General features: G+C 41.1%; 2 protein-coding genes across 5 annotated transcripts; both read left to right on the plus strand.

The window, feature by feature from the left end:
• The first annotated feature begins 4,178 nt into the window (after positions 1–4,178).
• On the plus strand, positions 4,179–5,732 carry LOC133393844 (uncharacterized). Its single transcript, XM_061660653.1, has 2 exons — positions 4,179–4,587; positions 4,658–5,732. Exons 1-2 carry the CDS (start codon positions 4,503–4,505, stop codon positions 4,975–4,977), a joined length of 405 nt encoding a protein of 134 aa, XP_061516637.1. The 5' UTR covers positions 4,179–4,502; the 3' UTR covers positions 4,978–5,732.
• Positions 5,733–7,903: 2,171 nt separating this feature from the next.
• LOC5666768 (uncharacterized) lies at positions 7,904–13,391 on the plus strand. 4 transcript variants are annotated; one of them, XM_061660440.1, is made up of 4 exons: positions 7,904–8,281; positions 9,738–10,004; positions 12,046–12,312; positions 12,403–13,391. In XM_061660440.1, exons 2-4 carry the CDS (start codon positions 9,744–9,746, stop codon positions 13,015–13,017), a joined length of 1,143 nt encoding a protein of 380 aa, XP_061516424.1. In that variant the 5' UTR covers positions 7,904–8,281; positions 9,738–9,743; the 3' UTR covers positions 13,018–13,391. The 4 variants fall into 4 exon arrangements, with proteins under 4 accessions (XP_061516424.1, XP_061516441.1, XP_061516430.1 ...); XM_061660457.1 differs by having other exon boundaries at positions 9,743–10,004; XM_061660446.1 differs by having other exon boundaries at positions 7,904–8,238; positions 9,743–10,004.
• The last annotated feature ends 237 nt before the right edge of the window (positions 13,392–13,628 follow it).

Consider the following 13,628-nt stretch of genomic DNA (forward strand, 5'->3'; position numbering starts at 1 on the left):
CAAAATGGGCAATCCCAACGCTGGACCGTGCGGTATGCGCTTGGCCCAAGGCGATGGTAAATATTTTTTATTAGCGATAGGAGCGCAGCTCACTCTTCTCTATTGTACGTTTTATTTTTGCTTTGGTTAATTTCTGCTTTCCTCTACAGCAGCCCTTCGCAGACTGCTAGGGCTGTGCATTTTCTGCCATGACGTCGTTATCTCCGCGTGCAGGATGTGCGTTCAATATAATGGACCTTCAATGCGTATATGCCCCTACGACGTGTTGCATGACGGGGTAGGTAAAGAAGGGAGGGTGTCCATACTAGAGCGATAACCAACTATCACCTCCATCACCACCATAACACAGCACAAATAATTTGGTTTTTCTATTTTTACAAATACAGGAGCGATTCCATGTGCATTGTGCGCAGCGTGCGCGAGCTATATTTTTTTGAGACGACGGCAGCAGGATTTTTGGCAGCGGGATGGAAGTTCGGCAAAGTAAAAAACAACATACATATGCACTAACCAAACCCGAACTACAGCAGAGTGCGAGAAAGTACACCAAAAAGAGATACGCGCAATAGGCACATCAATATCGTTCCGTTTGTGTGTTTCGTACGGATGTTTCTAGCGTTCAACAGTAAGGAGTTCTTTCGACACTCAATAGTTCTACGCTGGCCGAACCTTCTAACATATCCCATGCAAATTGCTTGATGCTGAATTTAATTGAAAACAAGCAATTATTTACGAATAAACTGATACTACCAGAAATCAGCACTTGTCTTTTCTTCGATGCTTCAGTTTCATTAACCTGGTAGACGAACGATTTGGGAAACATTTCATGTAAACGCTTTGTACTTTGATGCTCTTCTGTAAAGCTTTCGTAATCGCCGTAATCGTAATCGGCTTGATTGATGGCAAAAGTGGGGAACTTTTCTGAGCAGACAACAGCAATAGCGAATGGTAGGTCTGGTAGTAAAAAAAAATAAAAATAAAATAAAAAACAACTCATCCGGAGCAGCTCCAATGACGTCTATTATTCAGCGCGTCTGCAAACTTGTTATTAATAGCAGTTCTTCAATTCTTCAGTTTAAAGGTATTTGTCCCCCGGGGCATCTGGGGGATAGAAAAGCTCGCATTTACCCTTATTTGGGGAGCGTTCCAGAGCAGCACACAAACACAAAAAAAAAAATCTCCAGACAGTGAGTGTCTCTGATATTAAGATTTATTGTACCTAGCGTCTGATGCTACGTTTTATTACCTTTACCTTTGCTGTGCATCTGGTTTTCTGACGGTCTTTCTGCCTTGAGATGCAGTGGTTTTGAAATATTGCGCTTTATGTTGGTTCTCCAGCGCATCGTTGCGGTAGTTGGCACCATTCTATGGTTCCTCCAGAGCGGGGTGCTTCATTCCGAAAGCGATTATGACGGCTTCTTTTCCAGATCGGGCGGAAAGCTATGCTGCAAATGAGATCAATCAGAACATCGCAGGTTTTCAGTTAAGGTAGATCATTTACATTTGCATTATTCTCAGTACAACTACAACATTCAGAGTCAAGGTCACGCTCCGTAACCAGTATGGCGATTTTATTCAATTTTAAACCTATCAATCAGCTAAGCCCATCAGTTGTACAGACAGTCCTTGACCGACAACGGATGTTGTGCCAAAGAAGACGAAGTAGATGAAGGGTAAGAATAAGGAGAAGAAGAAGAAGAAGAAGAAGAAGAAGAAGAAGAAGAAGAAGAAGAAAAAGAAGAAAAAGAAGTAGAAGAAAAAGAAAAAGAAAAAGAAGAAGAATAATTATAAAAAAATAATAATAATAATATTAATAATATACTAATATAATACTAATATAAATAATAACAATAATAATAATAAAAATAATAATACTTATATAAATAATAACAATAATAATAATAATAATAATACTAATAATAAGAAAAAGAAGAAAAAGAAGAAGAAACAACTTATCAATCTTTCACCGTAAAGCCTCCCATTTGTGCTGTGATTTCAATTACATATTTTCTATTGTTTCTGTAATTTATTTTTATTCGTTTCTTCTGTTGCGTGTTTGCTTACTACAATACAATCTTTGATATGAACGATATAATTCAGCTGTTAATTTTGATATATTTTTGAAGCTAAAGCTAAAACAGTTTAAGCTATTTGAGTTTTCAAAATCTGATCCTGTTTGTCTTGTCGATCACCGTCGATCGTTGCAGAGAGCTATCTCGCGCCTTTTTTGTAAGCAATGGCTTAAATTCGATAGCAGCTTCCACCATTAACGTTACTACTCTGGGCTGTTTTGCCGCAGAAGATGAGTCAGTCGAAGTATTAGAAGGCCGTTTATTATTTGAATTGAGGTATTCATTGTTGGTTTTTGGTCGTAGCTCCTGATCTTCAAAGAAGGAAAATTGTAGCTCTCCGGGTTTCGAGCACTTCCAGGGCGGAAGAGCCTCGTTGCTTATCTTGTTGCCTTTACTAAATGCTGATTAGAATAATGTAAATATTAGGTGTGCTCAGAAATACGTAAAACACTTTACACTTACAGTCCATGGTCGGATATTTGTGTAGCGCGTTATTGCAGTTATCGTAGGAGCTTTGTCCGTCCTTTCGACACAGTGGATAAAGAGCAAATGAGCTCGCTGAAGCATCACACGTGTTCCGACCTTCAAAAACAATCCCGTTGTCATTGAGGTTTGACGTTCAGCCAAGAAAGCCCTCTGCAAAAGGGCGAATGGGGAATGGCAGACAAGGCGAAATTGGAATTCGAATTTCCGTACCGCACCTCCACTGGAAACGATTCCGGTTCGAACTGAACTGGACAGAACTCTTCTGCGATAAGGATAGTATGCTGCTGAATTATATAAGTTGGAGTGACACAAAATAAAACAGAGTTGCTTGAGTTCTCATCGAAACAAGAAACTTCTTTTCAATCTGATTTATCACGAGGAGACAGACTCTCCCCTCTAAATACTAACATGGTATAGACAAAGAACGACCCGCTAAAAAACTCACCCTTATACTTTTTCAACGGTCATATGATACCAAGGACAGGTGAGATAACATGAAGTCGACCATCTGTGTGTAAATGTGTGAAACAAACACAGCTTTGAAAAATGTTGTTTAAATTTAATTCAAATTCATTAAATTATTTGCTTAGAACAGTCTATTGAGCTGAATGTACAGTGTCTTTACAGTACGGTGGCTAAAACATGAGGCTTTCCACATTGTTTTATCTGATTTGGCGAAAACATTATTTCTTAAACCTGTTTTTGTTAAACTTAATTGGCAGAGATTGTTTAAATACATAACTAGTTCTATTTAAATTCTTGAGTTCTATTTAAAAGTGAGAGTGTTCTATATTCGTGATCGTACCGGTACATATAATGTTTTATTGCGGTATCTGTTTTAGACTTACAGGTGTTTAGTCTCTAATGGTGCGTCCGAACCGTTGTCGTTTAAAAAGACGCGACAGCAGCAATGTCACACGGATACACGTAAGAGTTACAGTAAGAGCTAGAGACATTAAAGCGACGAATGTGATTCTCATACTTTGCTAATCCTGTTGTATGAGACGCGTTGAACCATCAACGACAATTCCATGATTGCAAATATTCACAGACACTCACTGTTATGCTGTAAACACACGTTCATTTTATTGACTAGTTGTCAAGATGTACCGGTAAATGTGATTTGAAACATGCAACGAACAAACATATAACGATGAGTACTGGATGACAAGACTTGATCAATATTGTACAAACATGCATATTAGCACGGAAGAAACACTTGTGCTTACCTGTTGCTGTTAGAGGCTGTATTGCAAACATGCGATTTGATGGCGAATTGCTAAAGAAGAGAAGCTCTAACTGCGACCAGTGGAATCCGGTTCATCGGCGTCTATCACTGACCTTCTAGGTTAGTATATGTCAAAAGACTTATCAAAAGACTAGGTTAGTATATGGCATACTCCGACCGAGCATTAATTCATAGTACGATCGGGTTAGTAAAGTTGAGTATTTTATAGTTAAAAAAAAAATATTCGGAAAGAACGGATTTGGGCGTATTGCTTAGCAAAAAATTACATTAATACAAAGGGAAAAGATTTACAGTCAAGTTTGTAAAATGAATTACTTACCATCATTAAAGAGGTGTTTTCAAGGAACACGTACTTTTGTGTTTAATTGTTTTTTTACCGATTGGTTGGCAAGTTGCCATTGCAGAAGGAAGGTGAAAGATGAAAGCACGATGTATCAACATTCAATAAATCATAATTTGGAAAAAATAAAAATTGTTGATGTAAATATTTTGTTTAATTTATTCTCTTCATTATCTCACATAATCTCACACACGTAAGGGTTGCAGAACCCTGGAATTGTCAACTTAAACATGCAGTGGTTTGCTGTGCGCTTGTTCAGCAGTGCAATCGTTCTTTACACTCGGGGCGGTCGCTTTCTGCTGTTTCGCTTCCAAAACGTTGATTCTATATTCTTGCAGAGTGGAATAGTGTTTTTATGCGGCTGTGGCTTCTATCATCTAACGTCTTTTTAAACGCTCACGCCCTTCAAATACTGAATATGGAGCTGAAGCTGAGTCAAGGTACAAAGGGGTTGTTCTAACTACCCGTAGGAAGCTGAAAGATTTGTTTCATGATAAATCGTGTTTACAGCGCTCGTGTCCGGTAGAGCGGCCGATGAGTCGGAAGAGTTGCAGTTTCTGTTTTTCGAGGACCAAGAGCTGAAACTAGACGAACAACGGGACAAAGAGGAAAACAAGCAGCCACAGCAAAATGTGAAATTGTGCTATGAACCTGGTAGTCAGTACTGTACCTTTTGCATGACCACGTTAATGCGTGAGGGTCACGTGGCGGGGGAGTCGTGCAACTTCCGGTTTTGCGGCAAATACGACAGGCAGATCTGTGAGTCAATCATCAAAGTAAAATCAGAAGAATATGAAAATAAGGAGCCAGAAAAGGATAAAGCGAAATGAGGGAAAGAGACGCGACGCAGCACACGCATACGTGCCATGTAGTCGAATGTTGTGCAATGGTCAACATACACCCACCGACTGTCGAGCGTTCGATATAATTGTACGTATCCCAAGAAAACCACAGGGCAACTAGTGTTTTCGATTGGTTTTCCAGCAACGGAAAGGCTAGGACAAGGATAGCCTAGGTTGTTTTTTGTATGGCCGTTGCCATGTAGGTGATTCTCGTTTATCTCTTCGACTTCTTCAACTCGTGTTTTTTCACTGGTTTGCAGGGACTTTTTGCGCAGGTGCGATAGGGCGTAGTGCTATTATTTGTATTTAATGTTTTCCTCAATCGACCAACCGTATGTGTGATGATTGCAGGGGTAGAACCCTCCGTTTATGAGAAAGCTCTCTTTGTTTGGTGTGACTCCGCCCGACGTTGTCTACAATCAACTCCTTGTTGGGTAAAACATAATCGCTAAAGAAGCATCACTAGAAAGATTTCAGTTAAGGGAGGATACGTTGTTCTGTCATTCACTCTTTAGGTTACAATGGCTTTATGAGGAGAATACTTACTTACTTATTTATCCGGCGCTATAACCGTTTTGCGATCTTCAGGACCTGCTTCAGGAGTGTCCGAAACCGCTAAACCATTGGTCGATTGTGGGCCAAAAAGGTAAAACAGATGACATGACCAACCGTGAAAAACTGTTTGTAGCGCTGGAGAAAGTCTGGATAAATTTAAACCCTCAACACATTCAAACCTCGTTGAAAGTATGTCACCTCGCTGTCAAACTGTTATTGAAGCGTGAGATGGTCATAAAAACTATTGGTTATAGTAATTATAATTTATCGATTCTCAAAGTGCGCACTTTACTTTGTCTATCTGAAAAATGAATTACGCTGCTATTAGATCAAACTTCTAGAAATATATGTAACATCACCAAGGTATTAATTTTGAACTTACAAAATGCTATAATTTCTCAAAAGAAAGCTTACTAAAATGTCCAATGCAAGAATAGTTATAGCGATGTTTATATATGAATAACAAGTGCTTATTTATTTTTGTCTAGTACTGGTACTGTTCATTAACTATATTTTGGCTGAACGTGATATCTGAAATACGCCAAAGTCGGGTTTACGTGAATGTCTATGGAACGCATTATTCGCGTAATACAGAAAATCTGTTTTGTTGTTAGAACATCGTTTGAATGAGTGATGCTTACTTTAATGTCTATCGTTTTTTGAAAACAACTGAACACTTCAGAGCTAGATTTAGCATCAGGTATGTATCTCCATGCATCTACATGTGTTTCGAGTACGGGCACGAGTACGCCCAGGGCTGCAGTTACACAATGTGCACATGAAGGCGGTGAAAGTGTGCTCTTACGGTTCCGATATATCAAACCCAAACCGTAGACAGTAAAGTGGCAAAAGTGAAGGCAAGTACATCAAAATAGAACATGTGAAATAACATTACGAGAAGCAACGCGTTTTGAAATACACAGCGTGGGCGTCAAAATACGGCACACACGGCTGGTTGGCCCGCTAGATAGTGATATTTGTAATGCATTTTTATTGCGCTAGAAACTAAAACCTACCAGCCAGTGTTTTCTGGCATTCATAATATAGGCGTTTTGCCGCTAAATTTATCCTCCAGACTAACAATGCACTGTAACACGTAGTTTGTTACGTAAGCGTCAGTACAGTAAGCGTAACTTTTTGTCTAATGCTTCTAGTTACTTAATGTAGGGTTAAAAATGTTTGTCACTAGCAGCTATAAAGCGTTAGAGCTCTTACACACCACACGAATGTGACAATTGGCGCGTTCGACAAATTTATCTCATTTCCAAATTTATGAATGAAAAATCAGGCAGTTCGTGGTGCTGTCGCACGCTGCAGGTGTGAACGTAATACGAACTTTGATGGTTACACGTTCAAAGCAAAAAAAAAAAAACATTGTAAAAACAGGTGTTTTTAAATTATTTTGGTTAGTGTTAATGTTTGCAACGGTAGCAAGCAATTATATTTAATATATATTATTAAGCAATTATATTTAACATATACATTTTTTGTTAGGTCACAAATCATTTTAACTGTCTAGTTTGCGAGTGCGCCGAGATTGTGTGTTTATTTCGGAAAATTAAGCTACAGCCGTACTGAGCTATGGTCGCCAAACGCGCTAATTTTAACATTCGTCCGGTAACAAAGAGCTCTTATGCAAACATCATCCACGGAGTGCTGTGCAATAATTCCGTAAAATTGAATTTTTTTTAACTAGAGTATGCTATCTCCCTTCTCCCCCAACCTGTCACGATCAACCACTCTAATGCTCTCTTCATTCTCTCTTGCTTGCTCTCTCTCTCTCTCTCCCTCCCTCTATATTTCTCTCTCTTTTCCTCTGTACCACTATCTCGTCTGTATCTGTCTCACCATCAAGCTAAAAAACATTTTCACACACACACACACACACACACATACACACACACACACACACACACACACACACACACACACCTATACAACTTAACATTTCGTTAGGCTCGGATCACGACAACTCGTCTGGGTACCGCCGGTGGCTAGACGGTCCTAGAACGGATGCATTGTGCCGTCGCGTTTTTTTAGTTTTTTTATTAGCAGCAGTGTACCCCGCGTTCTTCTGAGCAGCACCAGCGAAAAAGAAACAGAAACAGATCAATGCGCACTGTACAACAAACACACTATCGCGCTTTGTCCACGTCCGGAAAAATTCCACTTAAACGCAATAGGTATCTTCAATAGCGTCCATACGTCTTCATTGTGGGGAATTAGACAGCCGCAGCGGATGTTTTTTGCCAATTTTGTTTTTTTTCTGCACGCATGATTACCACTACCTTTGCGAACACATGCACACACACACACATTGAGGCAAGCGCATGCAATATATCGCACAGCTACATCGGAAGATATCACTAACTGAAATTCCAAGAAGCTCTCTTAAGGATGCTGCGAAACCAATCGCCTCTCGCTCGCACACACGCTCGCTCGTTCGCTCGCTCTCTCGCTTTCTCGCACGGTGGCGAGGCTCTCTCGCAGTGTGGCCCTCAAACGCGCGTGGAGTCGGCGGCTCGTGTGTGGTTGCTCCAGTATTAGTGCGTAAGGTTACGCTCAATCGCACCATCGAAGTGAAAACTGAAGGAAGCGCACACCCATCATAAATGCGCAAGAGCTTGAAGCGGCCGGTGATTGTATAGAAGCGCAGTTAAAAGTTCTCCGGCGGTGCAGTTCCAGTGCTTTGTGGTTAGAAAATAGCATTGTGTGGTGAAGGGATTCAAAATACAACGTAACACAACGGGAGGGTTTTGGAGTTTTTTTTTTGCATCAAGATCATGGACAACCATCATCATTTATTCCCACTCTTTTCTTGGGCATTGTTACGTACGCTGAAGGCCTGACCCGTCTGTCTGCGATTATGACAATGTTCTGATCGCGTGTTCTGCGTTTTTGTGTGGGTGCGTGTGTGTGTTTGCGTGTTTTACAAAGAGGAGGAATCTTCTTAGACTCCCATTGTCACACGGGCCATCCCGTTAGCATGCGATTCTTACACAGTGAAGTCCCTCCTTTGGTCATACACCCCATTGCTGCACATCGTTTCAACGCCACATCTTCAAATATTAGTGCGGGCATACATAATTTTTTTCATTAGTGATTCTGATCTGCCAAAGTCATTCTGTTGCGCCGGTTCTCTTTACGCGTCCAAATACGCGCCAAAATTGCAAAAGTGTTGCACAGGCGAGCAATAACCGCGCTAATTAGGATACATTTCGAATTATACTTATCGTAATTTAATATTGTTTACAGTCGAGTGAGTTGTATTTGATGATGCCGAGACATTTCAACTGAAGGAGAGATTCGATGTTTGCCATACCCATTCGGATGTTCCCTGATTGTTCTGCTTAGTGGCTGTTTCAATTGGTTTTGTATGTGTGTGCTCACGTAGATTTTTTTTCGTGACTGAATTCGTTGCTGTCGTTGTGTTCTTTTTTTATATCATTCTTAATTTTGCATCCATATTCTTGCCTGCTACATTGGGCTGAACAATATATGGATTGAATCCATTCAGCGATGTGCTCGAGCCTTAATGCGGGCAAAACAAAGCGCTATGGTTTTGTGGTTTGTCCAAGTGAGATAAGGGGAAGTTGTTTTGTTCTCCATTTTGATTTCTTCGTCGCGCGTCGCTGTTAGACCGGGTTTTAGCGATTGTTTTTCACATCCAGGAAATAAATGTAAACCTGGCATTATTTGCGACACATGTGATTTTTTTTTGGTAAAAAATAACAGATATTAACCCATTTGATTAACAATCAGCAAATAATGCTTCAAAATCTGTGATAAAAGTTCGTGAAATTGTTTTGTCCCAGAAAATCGAAGAACCTTCCTGAGACCGTTGAGCTTAAAATCCATATCATCGTAGTATACATTGAAGCTATTTTATATTGTACTGTAAACATTTGATGTATAAACTTAATTGTAACGCTGCACTCGTACACAGTTGCTACGGGATCGGTTTTGGTCATTTTTCCGATTTATTTTTGTTGTTTCTAATTTTTTTTATAGTTTCAACGATTGATTTGGTTTACCCAGAAATGTTAGACTTTTGGTATCGAATTGCAATGGGAAGATTCCAATAAATAGTGGGAACGAGCCAAAAATATGTTTTAACATTATAATTGTTTTGTTTGTTTGATTTATCTTTTTATGTGGTGTGTTTGCTCGTGTAATCCTGCGATACCCTCCAGAACAGGATGAGCCAAGCAGCTGAAGGGAGTGATACCGGTAACGGTGTACCATCGTCACCGATAGCCAGAAGTGTGGCCGAGTCCAGCGCAACCCCTTGGCGTCCGATGACGTTTCCGGACTTGCGTGGGTTCCCCGCCGCACAGCAGCTGTACGGTTTGCCGGTTCCGATCGATTTGAGCTTCCTACGCTCACCTGTCAGCAGTGATGAGGGGGCATCGGGACAGCCGTGGCAGCAGCAGCAGCAGCATGCCGACTTACCGTCCCAGGTACTTTTACCCACTTTCCAGGTTTCTATTTTCGATAGAATTGTACGCTTTCGAAAACATCAACCGTATAACGATTCTCAAACGTTGCAGGTAATTACACCTCGGGAGGACGAGCTGGTGGAAGCCGATGTCAGTGGTGCTCCAGTGGCTCCAATGAGAATTAAATCCGCTGGGCTGGTCCCGAGAGCTAGTGGCGCCGTAGCGGTAGTGGAACCGTATCAACACGAGACCGGGTCTGATGATGAAGCAAACGAACAAGACTCGTCGGAATTGGACGACGTTATGATTCCCGCATGTCCAACTGCTATTAGCGCACCGATATTTTTGCAACCCGAAAATGAGGAAGCAAATATGACAGCATTCAATGGTGCTGCATCGATTGCTAACCCGTGCTGGCCACCGCTGCATGAGCATACGGAATAGCCCGACCAGCAACTATCCGTCGATGTTCCAATCATAGTTAAACTAATCGGTAGAGCAGGATCGTACGGTTCACTGTAGCGCAGTTAAAAGTTCTCCGGCGGTGCAGTTCCAGTGCTTTGTGGTTAGAAAATAGCATTGTGTGGTGAAGGGATTCAAAATACAACGTAACACAACGGGAGTGTTTTGGGGTTTTTTTTGCATCAAGATCATGGACAACCATCATCATTTATTCCCACTCTTTTCCTGGGCATTGTTACGTACGCTGAAGGCCTGACCCGTCTGTCTGCGATTATGACAATGTTCTGATCGCGTGTTCTGCGTTTTTGTGTGGGTGCGTGTGTGTGTTTGCGTGTTTTACAAAGAGGAGGAATCTTCTTAGACTCCCATTGTCACACGGGCCATCCCGTTAGCATGCGATTCTTACACAGTGAAGTCCCTCCTTTGGTCATACACCCCATTGCTGCACATCGTTTCAACGCCACATCTTCAAATATTAGTGCGGGCATACATAATTTTTTTCATTAGTGATTCTGATCTGCCAAAGTCATTCTGTTGCGCCGGTTCTCTTTACGCGTCCAAATACGCGCCAAAATTGCAAAAGTGTTGCACAGGCGAGCAATAACCGCGCTAATTAGGATACATTTCGAATTATACTTATCGTAATTTAATATTGTTTACAGTCGAGTGAGTTGTATTTGATGATGCCGAGACATTTCAACTGAAGGAGAGATTCGATGTTTGCCATACCCATTCGGATGTTCCCTGATTGTTCTGCTTAGTGGCTGTTTCAATTGGTTTTGTATGTGTGTGCTCACGTAGATTTTTTTTCGTGACTGAATTCGTTGCTGTCGTTGTGTTCTTTTTTTATATCATTCTTAATTTTGCATCCATATTCTTGCCTGCTACATTGGGCTGAACAATATATGGATTGAATCCATTCAGCGATGTGCTCGAGCCTTAATGCGGGCAAAACAAAGCGCTATGGTTTTGTGGTTTGTCCAAGTGAGATAAGGGGAAGTTGTTTTGTTCTCCATTTTGATTTCTTCGTCGCGCGTCGCTGTTAGACCGGGTTTTAGCGATTGTTTTTCACATCCAGGAAATAAATGTAAACCTGGCATTATTTGCGACACATGTGATTTTTTTTTGGTAAAAAATAACAGATATTAACCCATTTGATTAACAATCAGCAAATAATGCTTCAAAATCTGTGATAAAAGTTCGTGAAATTGTTTTGTCCCAGAAAATCGAAGAACCTTCCTGAGACCGTTGAGCTTAAAATCCATATCATCGTAGTATACATTGAAGCTATTTTATATTGTACTGTAAACATTTGATGTATAAACTTAATTGTAACGCTGCACTCGTACACAGTTGCTACGGGATCGGTTTTGGTCATTTTTCCGATTTATTTTTGTTGTTTCTAATTTTTTTTATAGTTTCAACGATTGATTTGGTTTACCCAGAAATGTTAGACTTTTGGTATCGAATTGCAATGGGAAGATTCCAATAAATAGTGGGAACGAGCCAAAAATATGTTTTAACATTATAATTGTTTTGTTTGTTTGATTTATCTTTTTATGTGGTGTGTTTGCTCGTGTAATCCTGCGATACCCTCCAGAACAGGATGAGCCAAGCAGCTGAAGGGAGTGATACCGGTAACGGTGTACCATCGTCACCGATAGCCAGAAGTGTGGCCGAGTCCAGCGCAACCCCTTGGCGTCCGATGACGTTTCCGGACTTGCGTGGGTTCCCCGCCGCACAGCAGCTGTACGGTTTGCCGGTTCCGATCGATTTGAGCTTCCTACGCTCACCTGTCAGCAGTGATGAGGGGGCATCGGGACAGCCGTGGCAGCAGCAGCAGCAGCATGCCGACTTACCGTCCCAGGTACTTTTACCCACTTTCCAGGTTTCTATTTTCGATAGAATTGTACGCTTTCGAAAACATCAACCGTATAACGATTCTCAAACGTTGCAGGTAATTACACCTCGGGAGGACGAGCTGGTGGAAGCCGATGTCAGTGGTGCTCCAGTGGCTCCAATGAGAATTAAATCCGCTGGGCTGGTCCCGAGAGCTAGTGGCGCCGTAGCGGTAGTGGAACCGTATCAACACGAGACCGGGTCTGATGATGAAGCAAACGAACAAGACTCGTCGGAATTGGACGACGTTATGATTCCCGCATGTCCAACTGCTATTAGCGCACCGATATTTTTGCAACCCGAAAATGAGGAAGCAAATATGACAGCATTCAATGGTGCTGCATCGATTGCTAACCCGTGCTGGCCACCGCTGCATGAGCATACGGAACAGCCCGACCAGCAACTATCCGTCGATGTTCCAATCATAGTTAAACTAATCGGTAGAGCAGGATCGTACGGTTCACTGTACGCGATTTGGTACGCTCAATTGGGAAGCCACGATATCATGGAGCGTATCCCGGATTGCGTCATATTTGCCCCAGAGCTGCCACCGGATCACCAGGGACCCCCACCGATACTTACATCGCTTTTGCTGCAACGCAGAATGTCGACTGGCGAGCTGGTGACGGTTCCGTATGGCCCGAAGCAGATGCCTGGCCATTCGATTGAATAGGATGTGCCCACGAAAACGGTGCAGCTATCGGTAAACCAAACCTACCCTTGTTTGTACCCTTATTGGAGAAAGTGGACCAATTTTGAGGATTAATTTTACTTTAATACAATGTATTTTGGTAAAAAATCATTTAAACGTTAAACATTTGTATGACTACATTTTGTACTAATATTTGAAGTCAATAAAGAAAACAATATTTTTGAAGAGTTCATACCGCATAACAAAGACATGATATATGTTTCCTTTATTCCTTCGGCATACTCTCCCTAAATGGTCGACTGTTTGCATTAAACCACGTGCCGTCTTCAGTATTATACAAGCTTTTATTCATTGAACATTGGATTCATTCCTGCGTATTAATGTGTAATGAGTTCGAATAGTTTTTCTATGCTCATTGTCTGGATAAACTAACTGGCTCAAATTTAATCAAATTTCTTTTTTTTTTGGTGATCGGAATTAGTGTTGTTGAAAAATCTTATCTTAAGCCTTCATGCAAATATTTATACAATCAATAAATATCCTAACTTTCCTCAGATTTTGCTTGGTTGACCTTTGGCTTCCATTTGCTGCAGGGTATATTGTGTTGTCTTAGTTTATTGTTAAGTCTTAAG

The sequence above is a fragment of the Anopheles gambiae genome, chromosome X, assembly GCF_943734735.2.
Source record: "Anopheles gambiae chromosome X, idAnoGambNW_F1_1, whole genome shotgun sequence".
Classification (NCBI taxonomy): domain Eukaryota; kingdom Metazoa; phylum Arthropoda; class Insecta; order Diptera; family Culicidae; genus Anopheles; species Anopheles gambiae.

Coding starts and splice junctions, on each gene's coding strand:
- LOC133393844 (XM_061660653.1), top strand. CDS start 4,503: ATGCGGCTGTGGCTTCTATCATCTAACGTCTTTTTAAACGCTCACGCC. Junction 4,588..4,657: donor GGAGCTGAAGCTGAGTCAAG/GTACAAAGGGGT, acceptor TCGTGTTTACAG/CGCTCGTGTCCGGTAGAGCG.
- LOC5666768 (XM_061660440.1), top strand. CDS start 9,744: ATGAGCCAAGCAGCTGAAGGGAGTGATACCGGTAACGGTGTACCATCG. Junction 10,005..12,045: donor ATGCCGACTTACCGTCCCAG/GTACTTTTACCC, acceptor GATACCCTCCAG/AACAGGATGAGCCAAGCAGC. Junction 12,313..12,402: donor ATGCCGACTTACCGTCCCAG/GTACTTTTACCC, acceptor CAAACGTTGCAG/GTAATTACACCTCGGGAGGA.